The sequence below is a fragment of the Takifugu rubripes genome, chromosome 22 (genome assembly GCF_901000725.2).
Source record: "Takifugu rubripes chromosome 22, fTakRub1.2, whole genome shotgun sequence".
Lineage (NCBI taxonomy): Eukaryota > Metazoa > Chordata > Actinopteri > Tetraodontiformes > Tetraodontidae > Takifugu > Takifugu rubripes.
The window spans coordinates 15,010,150-15,027,177 of NC_042306.1; the positions used below are offsets into that span (position 1 = coordinate 15,010,150).

General features: G+C 42.7%; 3 protein-coding genes across 9 annotated transcripts in view; all 3 read right to left on the reverse strand.

The window, feature by feature from the left end:
* Positions 1-17,028, reverse strand: part of LOC101063024 (disco-interacting protein 2 homolog C) — a 58,019-nt gene that overhangs the window by 16,334 nt on the left and 24,657 nt on the right. For 2 of the 7 annotated variants that reach the window (XM_029831080.1, XM_029831081.1), the window contains exons 2-5: positions 15,449-15,520; positions 14,221-14,331; positions 14,013-14,138; positions 12,574-12,909 (exon numbers count right to left, since the gene is read on the reverse strand). In XM_029831080.1, the coding sequence (XP_029686940.1) occupies positions 12,574-12,909; positions 14,013-14,138; positions 14,221-14,331; positions 15,449-15,520 (645 nt within the window). Of the gene's footprint in view, positions 1-12,573; positions 12,910-13,329; positions 13,475-14,012; positions 14,139-14,220; positions 14,332-15,448; positions 15,522-15,615; positions 15,902-17,028 lie in introns of those variants that run through there. The other 5 variants (XM_029831078.1, XM_029831076.1, XM_029831077.1 and 2 more) reach the window with 5 other exon arrangements.
* On the reverse strand, positions 2,755-5,450 carry LOC115247956 (uncharacterized). Its single transcript, XM_029831086.1, has 2 exons — positions 3,908-5,450; positions 2,755-3,362 (listed from the first exon to the last, which is right to left on the reverse strand). The coding sequence occupies exons 1-2, from the start codon at positions 5,188-5,190 to the stop codon at positions 3,308-3,310; spliced, it is 1,338 nt and encodes a 445-aa protein (XP_029686946.1). The 5' UTR covers positions 5,191-5,450; the 3' UTR covers positions 2,755-3,307.
* LOC115247954 (uncharacterized) lies at positions 5,968-9,633 on the reverse strand. Its single transcript, XM_029831083.1, has 2 exons — positions 9,126-9,633; positions 5,968-8,051 (listed from the first exon to the last, which is right to left on the reverse strand). Exons 1-2 carry the CDS (start codon positions 9,213-9,215, stop codon positions 6,405-6,407), a joined length of 1,737 nt encoding a protein of 578 aa, XP_029686943.1. The 5' UTR covers positions 9,216-9,633; the 3' UTR covers positions 5,968-6,404.

Genomic DNA, 17,028 nt, shown 5'->3' on the forward strand with positions numbered 1-17,028 from the left:
TTATTACAGAATTTCACAGGTTCGTTTTTTTCACACTGACAACCACAAGAGGGCGCTCTAGGCATGTGTACCTGAGAAACAAGTTCCTTTAGCAACGCAGAAGAAGAAGCGGTGCTTCGTCTATGGAGTTAGACTTGATTGTTTGGTAAACTTGCCCGGATGTTCTTTATTCTATAGTTATCTGAATAACTGTTAATATGTTACGTTAACAAAGCAGACACGTACTCAGTTTATTGTGGGTCATGTAGCTGAATGTGTTACGTTAGCATACCGTAACCCTATTCAGCCTGTTGCTAATCCATTATTATTTTAAATTGCCTTTCAAGATGAAATGTATGTTCTTGGTCTCGGATTTAACAAATAAATTTTCCCCCAAAATGCAACTTATAGTCCAGTGCGACTTATATATCTATTTTTCTTCTTTTTAGTGCGACTTAAACTCCGGAGCGACATATAGTCCAGAAAATACGGTAGTTGTCTGCATCGGGAACCTTCTTGCTACGGATGTGGAAAACATTGCCGCGTAAACAGGGCCCAAGGAGGAGTTTTATGTACTATGCTGGTTAACCAAGTTAGAGGGACGACGCGAGTCACCTGCAATAGGAAAGGTGTCCCGTGTCACCCCGCTAAATCGCCGATGACCTTGATGTACCTGCCTGTCACATTCTCACTGGACATCCTGTCAACAGAGACAGATGTCTGAAGGGATTTTGCGCCGTAAATTTCCCCGTTGTGGCACAAATAAAGGAATCTGAATCTGAAATTCAAAGGTGTAAGTGCACATCTTTAATGGAAGCACATACATGAAGTAGGTCATACTCTGGAAAGTTCACTGATCAGGGATCATTGTACACTTATGATGAACTTTGCAAATTAATATAAGGCCATCAACAACAACAAACAAAAATTCTTGAGAAGTCACTCCTTTGCTGAGTATTCTGAAGCAATGATGTATGAGAGGTAAAACAGCCATGTGGGAGCTTAGAGCTGCTACTGCTGCAAGGTGAAAAAGCCCAAAGTGTCGTAGTAGAGTAGTAGAAAGAATAGACACCTTCAAAAACTTGGGAGTGACCATCTCACAGCTCTGTACTATCAGATTATTGTCATTGTGAAGGACACAGGATGTCTCTACCTCCTGAAAAGGTCCATAGAGACCATCTTGTGCGGGAGAATCACCTACCACAAAGGCTTTCTGGGCCATAGTGGCTTGGTAGCCATCAATGCGAACTCCATTCTCTGATCCAATTTTGCGATTGCTGCAATCTCACCTATCACTTATCTGGACCGGATCACTGAGGCTGCAGCCTCAGCAGGAATGCCCAGAATTCCCTCCGCCCCAGACCCTTCCTCCCGCAGTTCTGGGAGTATTCCGAGGAGCTCCCAGGCCTACCGAGTCCTGGGTCTACCTCGCTCCGATTATGAGAGCAAAACCTAAACATAAACGATGTCAGCAATATTTGGGGAACTAAACTAATGTTGTTGGTAAAATTTTACATGTTACAGCTGCATGCTGCAACATGTGTATTTTGGGTAAAGACATGCTGCAAATAGATTTTGCACAAACTGTAGGAAAGGCTCTATTGTATCAGGAATTCTGTCTTCTTGAGGTGGTAACATGGTGTAGTGGAAAACCACCTCAACCACGCGTATTGTCAATCGCTCAACCAATCGTCTTTCTTGCCATTTCAGGTGTACAACAGTAGTGCAGACAGAAATGCAGGCATTTACCCAGGGATTGATATCTAAAACAGTATTAAAAGAAATCATTTAAAACACCACCCATGTAAGCATGCGAACACAATCAATCAATCAATCTTTATTTATATAGCTTCTTTTACAATCCAAATTGTTTCTAGGCCCTTTCCAGAATCCCAGGGCCTGACCCCAAACAAGCAACAGTGGCAAGGAAAAACTCCCCTTTAACAGGAAGAAACCTTGAGCAGGACCAGACTCATGCTGGGTAAGCACACAGCCTTGAGACTTGTATTTGCAAAACTGTCAATGTTAAAGTGTCTATACAGCAACCTGTAAGATTAAGATGACAATAAATGAGAATAAAATTTGAAAACTAAAGCTATAACGATGCCAGCAAGTTGCTGAGCAGCACTTTGGTATTCTAATAACTGATACGAAGTATTGAGGCCAGTAGACAATTTTAGAAAATGACATTTTGGGAAGCTCAAAAACTACATTCAGTCCTCATTATGTTAAAATGTACAAGTTGACAAATATATTCCATAGAATGCACATAAAGATGAATCATAACTGTGCGCTCTTTCACATCTCAATGCTGAATGCTAAAAAAGCTCCCTACTTATCCCGTTAAATGTGATGAGAGCGAAGACCATGAGAAAATGGCAGTTGAAGCGATTTTTACCTCCATCTTATTGAGTATACGGCTCTTGGATTTACGCAAAATGGAGCTATTCTGAATATGACTACACTGAATTCTAGAAATTTCCATAGAGCAGTTTTGAATATCTTCTAATGACTCTAACTTGTGGTTCAACCTGTGATTCATAGAACTACAAATACCGTATTTTCTTTATCTGAATAACTTTTAATATGTTACGTTAACAAAGCAGACACGTACTCAGTTCGTTGTGGGTCATGTAGCTGAATTTGTTACGTTAGCATACCGTAACGCTATTGCTAATCCATGCTAATCCAATCTCGGATGTTATCAAATAAATTTTACCCCAAAATGCGACTTATTGTCCAGTGCGACTTATATTTCTATTTTCTTCTTTATTATGCATTTTTTGGCTAGTGCGACTTAAACTCCGGAGCGACATATAGTCCAGAAAATACAGTACACACATATAGAAATTATTACTTGTAATTTGAGTAACGTTGTGCACTCATTATGTCTGACACATCTACTAACACAGAGAAGAATATACCAGAGCTGATTCATTTATTTTCCAAAGAATTTTGTAATTTATTTCATTACAATCTGTTGTTTTGATGATAGGCTGAAGGCTGAATAGGCTAAAGACGACTTCAAACTTTCAGAGCAGAATTGTTGGAAAGCAAAATCCATGCCGGATGGTTTTAACTGCTACTTTGTTCATTTGAGTAGTTACCGTGCTGCTCAGAAAAAGGGAAATGGGCTGACCTCTGATTGCTCCAACCTTCAATATAGTAAATACTGTAGGTATTCAATGTAGTATACAAGTTTTCAATGTCACATGCTGACTTGAACATTCAGCCTCACGTAAAAAATCCTGAATTGACATTTTAATGATTTTGTTAAACAAGCTACTGAAATAACAAATACTCATATAGGGACCCTGCAATGAATTGGCTACTCATGCAGTAGTGGACCCTGCCGTAGCCCATTGTGTACCTTCCCTGTGACCCTGAAATGGATAAAGTGGTTAAGAAGACGAGATGAGGCTGCAAATCTTAATTATACGATAATCCAACGGTTCCTCCAGCTGTTCATTCTCAATAAGCTATTAAGTCTTCTGGGAAAAAGGAGTCCTGATGTTGAAGCTCAGGTTTACTTAATGCGTACCAAAATACAAAGTTCTTCTTGGATTTGAAAGCCTTGTAAAGGGCATTGCCCAGCGAGGAAAAGAACTTTCCAATCATATTTATATTTTTTCTCGGCATTAGGAGCCTTTTGTTGATGATCAATATAAATTGCTCAACGACGGCCGGATCTTCGCATATTATGAGAAAAACAACCTGTTGCGGGGATCCCAACACTTTGTAGAGCAGTTTCTTAATGCTCCTCTTCAGATTATTAAAGACTTCAGAGTCCGTGTAAAACTGCTTATCTTTGACTTTGTCCCACACTTTTTCTGTCAGGTTCCCGATTAAATCATAAATTGTTGCTGGCAGCGTCTTTGCATCCGAGCACACCGTGAAAACGACCTTCTCAATGAGAAACTTTACATACGATTTGTTTTTAGCCTCATGGCGAGCTATTTGTGCCTCCTGGCGAGGTACGTCTTCATCGCTTCTGACTGGTGCTGGCAACATGTTCATCCCAGATTGGTCCACATAAGGCACCGTCACCCTGTCAATGACCCAGTTTACCTGAGTCTTCAGGTACCAGTTCATTAAAGCCATAAAGACCCATGCTTTGCTCCTAATGTCTGCATGGACTTCACTCTGAACCTCCCTCTCAACTGAGGGAGGAGCAGCTTCTGGTACCGAGTGGCGGTAAATTTCATTACTCAGTTCTTGGTTGAATTCCAAGACCTTGTTCCCAGACAAGTCTGTGAACACCTGGACTAAGGCATCCTCACGTTGAGCCTCGCCATCTTCCTTATCCAGAAACTGGGTTGAAAGTTTCTCCAGTATTGTCTCCACTGACTCACTCTTGGCTTCATGCTTTGGAAGTTTTTTCTTCAGCTTAGCAAATATTCGCATTAGGCAAACTTTGGCAAAGCACTTTCCAAAAAATGCTTTGATTTTTTTCCCAGCTGGTTTGACGGCTAATGTTTCTGGGCTCTTCTCAGACACAGTGCTTATTTCTACGGCCACGATCTCAATCTCCTCCGATATTTCATGATGTAACTCCTTACATTCAGCTTCTGGAAGATCTGCCATCAGAGGACTGAAGACGTCCTTAAACTCATAGTCGATTTCCTCCTTGATCCCCGCTGCAATGGGTGATATATTGTTCTCGAGAAGTAAGCCTTCTGACCTTGGGATACGGTCAACATTGGTTTTATGTGGACGAGGGCCAATAAAAGTCCTAATCTTTTCTGAAAAACTTTTGAAAAGCTCCACAAATTGGACAATCATGACATTGATTCTGGAGGTCGGGGTGATTCTCTGGTTGGGGGTACCTTTTTCACTGCTGGCACGTGAAGAGCTCAGGTTTTCTCTGACCTCCTTCTGAATTGTGTCCGTCAAGGTCTTTAATTCATCATTGTCTTCTTCCTCTTGAATCCCTAAAGCTTCTGATAATACCCCAGGAAGAGTCTTTTTCAGCTTAGTCAGGACGCGCTCCTCAGACGTATGTGTCTCAGACCTCAAAGTTGTTAAAATGGAGGTGGACAGAGCTGCGATGATTTCTAGAACCAACTCTGCCACTAAAATTGTTGTGGCATCGTCAGGACGACCAAGAACAAAGGACTCCCACTGTTCTACCGTTGTTCTTTCCAGGAATGACTGAACGAGTGCGTGAATATTGTTCAGGACAAATTCCCTTACGTGTGGCATTTTGCTCATTTTCTTAATGGTTGTTAATTATTTTAAACAATAATTTGTCTGTAACTAATATAATAACTGTACCATTGCACTGTTTTATTAAATGGTTTTATTTTGACGAATCAAAGCAATAAGGTTTAGCATCTCAATAAAAGGTTTAGCATCTCAAAGCAAGTTTAAGCAATTGCATTCATCAAAGCCTTTTAACCAAAGAGTTCAATTTTGGTTTCATTAAACCAGATAATTTGCTTTCTCATGCCTTTTCCTCAGGTGTGGCTTTTGTCTGGCTACTCTAACATACAAGCCTGATTGAGGAAGCGCGGCAGAAATGGTTGTCCTTCTGGAAGGTTCTGTCTCCCCACCACAATGCTGGAGTTCTGTTTCAGCAACCGTCAGGTGGTTAGTCTCCTCCCTGACCAAGGTCCTTCTACTGCGAATGCTCAGATTGTCTGGCAGCGTTCTTGAAAGTGCCTCAACGGTTCCACTTTCCTCTTACCCTCTGACATAATCTGTACCTAGGGACACTCAGACAATTCCTTGGAGTCCACGACTGGGATTGCACTCTGCCAGCCATAGATGGGTGTATTGTTTCCATATCATGTCCAATCAACTGAATGCATAAATATAACATCACCGAGTGATTCCCTGCGGTCCAGGAGGACTGCCAGTTAAATTTGCTCTTGAATAAAGACTTGTTTTTGAAGTTTTACACTGCGTTTTGCCTGCTTTTGGGTCCTGTAAAAACCCAAAACCTTAACAGTATAGTTTTGAACAGGACGCAACATGTTTTCAGTGCCCCGCTAATTTAAATGTCTTTTAACTACATTGACATCAGTCATATTCAGTAATATTATGTGAACTCGGAAGACAATTACGACTAAAAAGCCTCAATATAAAAACAAATTTTATTAAGATTTATTCATTTTCACAATGGCTGCTTTTAATTAAACTCCACTTTGTGCCAATTCTCATAGTCATCATAATCATTAATTTGTAGCTTTAACTAGATCCTGTGAATTATTTTTAAAGAACACAATTATATCTCTGAGGTTATAACAGAAACTCTTAATTTCTTATTTTGGCATTGTTTTCACTTGTTAAACAGTTTTAATTTTTACAGCCAAATATCATTTTCTAGATTTCAGAACTTATCTCAATGGACAAAGTCATTGAAGATAGTGTATGAACAAAGATGGGTTCATTTACTTTTGGATAGTTCCTCCAGATATTCATTGTCATTGATATCCAAAGAATTCCATGAAAATTGCGTCTTGATCATGAGGATGAGGTTTAGTTAGTGCGTGACGCACTATAAAGTTGTTCTTAGCTTTGAAAGCCCTGGAAATTGCACTGCACAGCGAGGAGAAAAGCTTACAGATCACACTTTTCTTTTTACGCGGTGATAGCATGCGCTTGTTGATGATCAACATGATTTGTTCAACAACGACTGGATCGCCACACTTGATTAAAAAGATAACCTTTTCAGGGGAGCCCAACACTTTGTAGAGCAGCTTCTTAATGTTCTTCTCCAGATTCTTAAAGACTTCAGAGTCTGTGTAAAACTGCTTATCTTTGACTTTTTCCCAGATGATTTCTACCAGGTTGCTGATTAAATCAGAGATTGTTGCTGGCAGCATCTTCGCATCCGAGCACACCGTGTAAACGACCTTCTGGATGACAAACTTTAAATACGATTTGTTTTTAGCTCGCTGTGCCTCCTGGTGAGCAATGTCTTCATTACTATTGACTGGTGTTGGCAACTTGTTCCTCTCAGATTGGTCCACATAAGGCACCGTCACCCTGTCAATGACCCAGTTTACCTGAGTCTTCAGGTACCAGTTCATTAAACCCATAAAGACCCAAGCTTTGCTCCTAATGTCTGCATGGACTTCACTCTGAACCTCCCTCTCAACTGAGGGAGGAGCAGCTTCTGGTACCGAGTGGCGGTAAATTTCATTACTCAGTTCTTGGTTGAATTCCAAGACCTTGTTCCCAGACAAGTCTGTGAACACCTGGACTAAGGCATCCTCACGTTGAGCCTTGTCATCTTCCTTATCTATTAACCGAGCTGAAAGTTTCTCCAGTATCGTCTCTACTGACTCACTCTTGGCTTCAGCCTGCAGCATGGGATGTTTTATCTTCAACTTGGCAAATATCCGCATTAGGCTAACTTTGGCAAAACACTTGGCGAAAAACGATTCGATTTTTCTTCCTACAGGTTTGACATCAATTGTTTCTGGGCTCTTCTTAGACAAGGTGCTTATTTCTTTAGCCGCAATCTTAATCTCCTCCGATATTTCATGATGTAACTCCTTACATTTAGCTTCTGGAAGATCTGCCATCAGAGGCCTGAAGATGTCCTGAAACTCATAGTTCATTTCCCTCCTGATCCCCTCCGCAATGGGCGATTTGATGTCCTCATCAAGTAAAGGATCTCTTGAACTTGGAAAACGTTCATTACTAATTTTATGTGGACGAGGGCCAATAAAAGTCCTGATCTTATTTGAAAACTTTTTGAAAAGCTCCACAAATTGGACAATCATGACATTGATTCTGGAGGTCGGGGTGATTCGCCGGATGGAGGTACCTTTTTTACAGATGGCGCGTGAAGAGTTCAAGTTTTCTCTGACCTCCTTCTGAATTGTGTCCGTCAAGGTCTTTAATTCATCATTGTCTTCTTCCTCTTGAATTCCCAAAGCTTTTGACAATACCCGAGGAAGAGTCTTTTTCAGCTTAGTCAGGACGCGCTCCTCAGACGTATGTGTCTTCGACCTCAAAGTTGTTAAAACGGAGGTGGACAGAGCTGCGATGATTTCTAGAACCAACTCTGCCACTAAAATTGTTGTGGCATCGTCAGGACGACCAAGAACAAAGGACTCCCACTGTTCTACCGTTGTTCTTTCCAGGAATGACTGAACGAGTGGGTGAATATTGTTTAGGACAAATTCCCTTACGTGTGGTGTTTTGCTCATTTTCTTAATGGTTGTTAATTATTTTAAACAATAATTTGTCTGTAACTAATATAATAACTGTACCATTGCACTGTTTTATTAAATGGTTTTATTTTGACGAATCAAAGCAATAAGGTTTAGCATCTCAATAAAAGGTTTAGCATCTCAAAGCAAGTTTAAGCAATTGCATTCATCAAAGCCTTTTAACCAAAGAGTTCAATTTTAGTTTCATTAAACCAGATAATTTGCTTTCTCATGCCTTTTCCTCAGGTGTGGCTTTTGTCTGGCTACTCTAACATACAAGCCTGATTGAGGGAGAGCGGCAGAAATGGTTGTCCTTCTGGAAGGTTCTGTCTCCCCACCACAGTGCTGGAGTTCTGTTTCAGCAACCGTCAGGTGGTTAGTCTCCTCCCTGACCAAGGTCCTTCTACTGCGAATGCTCAGATTGTCTGGCAGCCAGTTCTTGAAAGTGCCTCAACGGTTCCACTTTCCTCTTACCCTCTGACATAATCTGTACCTAGGGACACTCAGACAATTCCTTGGAGTCCACGACTGGGATTGCACTCTGCCAGCCATAGATGGGTGTATTGTTTCCATATCATGTCCAATCAACTGAATGCATAAATATAACATCACCGAGTGATTCCCTGTGGTCCAGGAGGACTGCCAGTTAAATTTGCTCTTGAATAAAGACTTGTTTTTGAAGTTTTACACTGCGTTTTGCCTGCTTTTGGGTCCTGTAAAAACCCAAAACCTTAACAGTATAGTTTTGAACAGGACGCAACATGTTTTCAGTGTCCCGCTAATTTAAATGTCTTTTAACTACATTGACATCAGTCATATTCAGTAATATTATGTGAACTCGGAAGACAATTACAACTAAAAAGCCTCAATATAAAAACAAATTTTATTAAGATTTATTCATTTTCACAATGGCTGCTTTTAATTAAACTCCACTTTGTGCCAATTCTCATAGTCATCAAAATCATTAATTTGTAGCTTTAACTGTTCTACCGTTGTTCTTTCCAGGAATGACTGAACGAGTGGGTGAATATTGTTCAGGACAAATTCCCTTACTTGTGGTGTTTTGCTCATTTTGTTAATGGTTGTTAATTATTTTTAAAAATAATTTGTCTGTAACTAATATAATAACTGTACCATTGCACTGTTTTATTAAATGGTTTTATTTTGACAAATCAAAGCAATAAGGTTTAGCATCTCAATAAAAGGTTTAGCATCTCAAAGCAAGTTTAAGCATTTGCATTCATCAAAGCCTTTTAACCAAAGAGTTCAATTTTGGTTTCATTAAACCAGATAATTTGCTTTCTCATGCCTTGTCCTCAGGTGTGGCTTTTGTCTGGCTACTCTAACATACAAGCCTGATTGAGGGAGTGCGGCAGAAATGGTTGTCCTTCTGGAAGGTTCTTCTGGCTGCTTTTAATAAAACTCCACTTTGTGTAAATTCTCAGTCATCCAGGTCATTGTATCCAAGGTAGTTTTCTCTGTCAACTGGACTGGGTTTCTTCTCTTGAAGACGTTTCACCTTCTATCCAGAAGGCTTCTTCAGTTCTGAAATCGCTGGGGAGAGAGCTTGAAAATATATAGCCCCTGTGGACCATTAGCATGCTAATGATCTGGGTGGTCACCTGAGAGTCGTTAGCAGGGTCGTTCGTCGGGTCGTTCACCTAGCCTTCTGGATAGAAGGCGAAACGTCTTCAAGAGAAGAAACCCAGTCCAGTTGACAGAGAAAACTACCTTGAATTCTCATAGTCAGCATAATCATTAATCTGTAGCTTTAACGAGATCCTGAGAATTATTTTTAAAGAACACAATTATATCTCTGAGGTTATAACAGAAACTCTTAATTTCTTATTTTGGCATTGTTTTCACTTGTTAAACAGTTTTAATTTTTACAGCCAAATATCATTTTAAAGATTTCAGAACTTATCTCAATGGACAAAGTCATTGAAGATAGTGTATGAACATAATTCCCTATTTTGGCAATGTTTTATTAATTGATTTTTTGATGATGAGCAGTGCGTGATTTCCACACGCGAGTTCACTCGCTTTGTCGGCTCTCTGACACACCATCCTGAAATAGTCATTTATTACTGCTGGTGTCAAAACTCCACTTAGAGAAGTGTCAGAGAAGAATAATTATCAAAAGCAATTCCATCTCACTCATTTTCTGTTACTTTTTACTCTTCTAAGACTGTACTATTTTCCTTTATGCTAGGTGCACTCACACATATACACACACTTTATAAATAAAAACCATAAATCTCACATATATACAGTCTGAAGCTGGGATAGGCTCCCGCACCCTCCCCGTAACCCTGAAAGGTAAATTTTTGCCCATTTTTGCTGGTGATTTTCAAGGTTGTTCTTGAGAGATCAGACCATCAATATGAGGTCATTGCCCCGCACAGAAACAATATCTTGTGCACTGCTGAAAACTTTAAGGCAGTCCAGTTGTGTATTTGTGCTGGCTGGGCTTAACGCCTCCTCGAAAAACGAAACCCCTAATTGTCCTTGCTGAAACAAGGACATCAGTTTGACACCAGCCCTCCAGACCTCAGAGAGGTGAACAACCCTTTTTGAACTGCAGGCAAATCCGATTTGTTGCTCAAATCTCATCTTGAAGCTCGAGTAACCGCACTACTATTTGCAAGTGATCAAATCAGATTCTATCCAGATTGGTTGTCATGGTAACAATGTCAGCTTCAGTACGTGCATTGGTGACATGGTGACAGAAGTATGAGCAGTGAGACAACAGGTCACTTTCCTGTTTCTACTTGTGGTTTTAAGACACCGCTAAACTGTCTTCAGTGCGATAATCTGCTTGGTGTCCTGTTGTACTGTTATTAGTGTTTCCATTTGATGATGTCAGAGGTTGACTGTGTGCCCTATGTGGTCCACAGAGTGCCTACCAGAATGCTCTGGATGTTCTAAAACTTCAGTGGGAAAACTGTGTGAAAAGCAGATCATTCCCAAATCTTGGCAACAAGCAGGGGAGTGTTGATCCCAAATTAAACCATCCCCCATTGAGTAGTTCTGACAAATATACTTTCAGAATGTAGAGGGCAAGATTTTCTTCAGTGTTTTTGGCACAACACTCAGAGGGTACCTCAAGCAGAATCACTTCTTTCCCACATCAATCCATCATTCCTGCCACCCTTCCATCCTGTCATGGAGGAATGCCCCTCACACACAAGCCATGATCATGAGATTTGTGAACATAAGATATAACATTGCGCTTTTGAATCAGGGAAAGAGACGGAAAGAAACAAATGTATTTGTCAGTGAGCGTCTCACTAAATGAAACTCCAACATAGCAAGAAAAGCAAACAGCCTGAAAAAAAACACTGGAAAACTCAAGGCAAATGGATCAATAATTGTAAAATCCCAATTAAACTTAACAGGTTAGCAGAGTTGTCAAAAGTTGCGGCAAACTGAACTGCATGTTATGATTCCATCAACACTCATGACTTGGAATAGGAAAAAGACCCCGACAAAAACTTCAGTGATACGACAGAAGTTGTCGATGTGATGGGAAATAATATGAAATCACTTAGGACCCTCTACCCACACCCCAAAATTTGAAGTAGTTCAGCAAAGATCCCATTTGATCTGTTTGTCAGGCACCTGCCTCATTAAAACATAACGGGACGCACAAGTCTCACCCAAGGGGCAACACCTGAAGGTGGAAGCATTCAGCTGAAAGCTCACGACTGGTCAACAAAAGTGGACTAAAGTTGCCCAAAATGGCTGCAAGCTCAGGATTTTCCCTGTAGAAGGGCAGTACAGGGGATTCATCACAACATCGAACAATCGGGGCGGGACGTCGCCCCCTCCAACGTGCAGTCAAGAAATTGTCAATCGCAATGGAAAAAAAGCAGCAATTGGCTCTGGAATAAAAGCAAAGACGGGGGACACCAGATAACATGGGCGAGCACTGGCGACAGGGCCTTGATAATTGTAAGCACGTACTGTTGGTCCACATGTTAACGTGGCCAAAATGCTTGACTTCAATTGTAAATGACCACTGACCAATTAAAAACAAAGCAGCTTATTTTTCCACATATTGCGACACACATACTGCCTCACCGTACTTCTCCCCTTGTATTTTAAATGGGGAAATGCGAAAAAATTGTTTAAGTTCATTTGACAGTTAATCTATCCATTTCAATTATTTGTATATTTTATTCTTCCCACGATGATCTCTGGTGTCCACGCTATTGTCCCCTACTGAATTTGCCAGGAATTGTCCTTTAGGCTTGGTGACACATTGTAAACAGTAAACTTTTCCTCCCTTCAGCAACACGTCTCAGGAGTTTTATGGGGGGGGGGCAAGAGTCAGACGGGCAGACGCCGCTTTCAGCAGCCAACTCACTGATAACAAAGCGATTTGTGGCGCTGCACACTTCCACACCGCAGAACTGTGATCTCTGACCTGTTTTATGCCGATGGTGATGGTGGTGATGGCGGGGGAAACGCTGAGAGGTGATCTGGACGTGTTGAGCGAGGACATCTGCCATCTTGCTGCCAGCTGGCCCACTGCCACCACTGTGTGTAGAGGAGGAGGACGAGGATGCTGTGGAGGACGTGGTGGTGGTGGTGGTGGAGGAAGTTCCATGAATGGCCCTGCTTATCCAGTGTCCCATGCTAATGCTACCCTCCTGGCTAGATATGGTGCCGCCGTCTCCTCCTCTATCCTCCTCTTCACCATGTCCACCCTCCTCTTCACCACCTTCACCCTGTCCCTCCCCCTCTGAGCATGAGGAGGTATCTGGATAGGAGCATTAAAAACAACCATAAACTGAGGATCAGGACCATAACAGTAGACAAAGAAACACAAATCAGGAAATGCACAAAAACATTTGAGCCAAAGAATAAGTACCAACTACCAACTTCCGCAGAAATTCTGAGGGTGTGCCTCACCCTATGCCCGGTCCCTTCCCTCCCCCATGTCTGCCTATTACCAACCCACCAAGGTAATTGAGCGGCATGTTGTTGCGCGGCCCCTCCCATACCCACTGACTGTGAGCTGCTCCACCCCTCCCCCCACACGCAGATTCGCGATCAAAACCACCCATTTTCAGACGCAGATATTTACTGCTTAACGCCGTCAAATTCTATCAAGTCCGGGCTCGTTAGAACCACAAGACTTTGAAATACATCGGTGTGAAGTTTTATCATTTTAGCTTACCCAGTGACGTGACGGAGAAGAGTGAAACACGAAGCTTTTGTCAGTCCTGAGCCGCTTCCCCCGCTCTGTTAGATTTGAGCGGACCAGTCGGCGCTTTAGCTCGTTTTACGGGATGCTGGTTAATTTAACGTCTTGAAACTGATGTTTGCAAGTTAGTCGAGGCTTGTGGCTACAAAATGATGTATTTTTTTATTAATCGAGGAGCTTCTGGGACAGAGTTATGGCTGCTGTGCTCTAGGTCACGTGGTCTTCTGCTCTAACTTGAGCTGAAAACGGTTCCAGAAATGCCCACAGAAACACAGAAGCTTTTATATTTTACTTACGTACTGACTCAGGACCTTTGTGGCTACGTTTTAAAGCTTTCTTTTTAGGCGAATTTATGCTGGAGCTACGGGCCACCAAACCTGGGGTTAAATTCCAGGATTTTCCAGGCCTCCCCTATTAGTTACAATTGGATTTCAAGGCCTTGAAAACAAATATATCTTTGCCCCCCCCCCCCCCCCCCCCGGGCTAATTACAAGAAAATTACAATTCCCCTAATTTAACCAGGTTCTGAGAAAGTTTGGTGTCTCTACACCAACGCGCCAAGGAGGAGGCAGACCCAAACATGCCAAAGTCGCATTTTGAGCAGCGCTGGACTCAACTGAATGTAAAGGTGCTGACGGCCTCATCTGCTCGTGTACCTGGTGGTGTGTAGGCATCCATGGAGGTCTGGACCACCAGCGACCGCCGTTTGGAAGGCATCGGCACGGCCATCTTCCTCTCTTTGTGCTTGGCCAGGGCTGCTTGCACCGCCTCAGTGTGCACATCTGGAGGAACGTGACAGCAGATGTGACAAACAGTTTACCAGGCTGATGGGTGCTGGCTCGTGATTTCATTAGTGTCCCCTACCTGATCGGTAACGCTCGTCTCTGGCGCCAGAGGAGCGTCGGCGGTGGTAACGGGATGACGAGGACGGGGTGACCGGGGCTCTCCTCTCCTGGCCAATGGACAGATCCATTCCTGGAGAAGAACAGACTCAGGATGGGTCACCTTAACCAGCCGAGGTTGGGGTGGAGGAACTAATCTAACAGGAGCCAAAACTGAAAAACATCATGCACTTATTTTGAAACTCGTCAGCTGAGCCTCAGAGGGTGGTACAGAACCCCACCAGCACAAAACCCCACCAGTACAGAACCCCACCAGTACAGAACCCCTTCAGAAAAGAGAAACATGAATCCAACCAAGCATCAAATATGTCATTATTTGACCACCCAGTCTGTGTTCCATCAATTTATTTAGTTCAGTTAACGAACAGGTGTGTTAATTGTATCTGTGACCTCCACCAATCAGCTCATCTCACACTTTCAGCCTCATACAGGGAAGGAGTGGCTTTTCCCTTAGAGCCTCTGATCACCATATTTGAGGTTTGATCTTATTTCTGCCTGACCCTGGACATCCCTGGATCCAGATGGTAATCTGAAGGATCGCCAAAATGTAATCGCCTGTTGCTCCAGCAAGGAGTCAGACCACACGACCTTCAGGTCTTCATGATCTCCACGAGACTGAAGGGCTGCTGAGCTGTACGTGCGCAGGGTTGGAGCACCTGCAGAGCACGTGTCCATAAACATTCACTAGATGGTGGCAAAGGTGGCGACTTGCATTAATCTTATTGACATTATTAGATTTTGGTCTAATTTTGGTTCAGTTCTATTAGAAAAGGAAGTGTTGGAAGCAGCAGTTCTGGAGAGGGTTCCGCTCCCGGCGCCTCATCCTAAAGCAACATAATCTATCTGAATCCGATGGAGCGAATGGGGAGAAATGGGATCAATTCTCCAACATTTTGAAACAAATCATGATATAAATAAATGACTAATAAACATCCTCAGTTCTGTTGAACCAAGGACAAAACATTGTTGGCCCTGAGACGCTGAAGATAATGAGTTTGAGATGTTCAGCCTAATCTAATCCGGATTACAGCAGGACAGATTCATTATAACAAGTCCTGGGTGCCTGTGCAACACCCAGGGATGATCACACACACACACACACACACACACACAAATCAACAATATCAATGTTCTGCATGGTCCAGCTGGTTCTGAAAAGGAGCCAGCACGTGCACGGGTGTGTGTGTTACCTTGGATCTGGGGGAAGAAGGCACCAATCAGCTTGGATCGCTTCTTCTCGTAGCCCTTCTGTGTGATGTCACCTGTCAAAGAAAGACAAAGGATGTTAAACCCGATGTTTCTCCGGGAGATGAAAGCACACACAGGAACCACCGATCGCGTTTGGTTGATGTCGGACCAGATGGGACGGGCCGTGGCGTGAAGTTCAGATTCAGAGCCGTGCACGTGCTTTTCATGAGCGAAGCAATAAGTGGCGCCACAATCAGCAGAAGAGCGATCGGGTCCTCCAAAACCATCCTGAGCACCTGGACAACAAACCAGCCGAAAGCGACACAGATGGAAAGAAAAGCTTTGGAATTTCCAGGAGAACGTTGGAAAAACAGCTGGAATATTACCGTAAATAAACTCGGCTGAGTCTTGCGTATCAACACTGCTGCTACTTCATTCATTCATTCATTCATTCATTCATTCATTCATTGATTCCACGGGCAGTTTATGAAAACACGACAAGTCTTTGATAACACGATATTTGGATTCCTCTGATTCAGGAGGATGAAAACAAATCTGGGAAAATGGAACGCTCAAACGGCAGCAGATTTGTCAAACAAGGAAAAAAGATGTTCGTGTGTCAAGCTTGACAAATCCGTCTCACATATACATCCATGTGATTAGCTGAGCCGGATCAGGAAACTGGGGCTGCGTGTGAGGGGAAGAGCTACAGCACATGGCGCTAATTAGCATCGCTGTCGGGAGCCCACTAGCCCGCAGAGAGAAAGAGAAGCTGGAAAATGCTTCAATTTAAAAAGAAAAAGGGGGTTTCCAGAGGGAGGTCTGACCTTGACTCCACAATAAAACAGACAGAAACAGGTTTCAAGTAATCACCAAGTGCCTCCGTCCAGCCCTGCGATGGGAGTCGTGGACGAGCAGGAGGTCAAAGGTCAAGAAAGGACAGAGAAAGCAGGTTTATCTCAGAGGATGACTCGTCCGTCGACATGAAGTTTATACACATACACACACACACACACACACACACACACACACACACACACACACACCAAACTTATCCACGCTTAACTTCAAGTTCAACTGCTGGCGTGATCAAAATCTAAATCTTTCATTCAGACACGACAGAATCTGTGGACGTCACCATAGCAACTGAATGCAATGATACACTGGAGTCTTGGCCTTGAAGGGATGTTTGTGTAAGCAGAGTTTGACAAAAATATCCTTTCATCGTTTGTTCTCTGCACCTTTGAGGACGATAACGTGGGAAGTCTTGTCTACCTGGGGCCACTAGGGGGCGACATTTCTAATCTCACACGCACAATTGTGACCGCCAAAAACATTCTAGCTTCATGCATCAGGCCACATCTGTCTGCCTGCGGGAGGACGTCTGGGTGGGCGTCCACACTTTCTACCACATTTAACATCTGACTTTAAATAAAATTTAAATGTGAAATCAGTGAAGCACCAGACTGAATCCCAGCTGGCACCTCTCTACACCTGCACGTTCACCTTTGACCTCCTGCACACAAGGACGGCAATTGTTAGAGGCCTCTTAGAAATGCCCACAGGTGAATAAATCATCAAC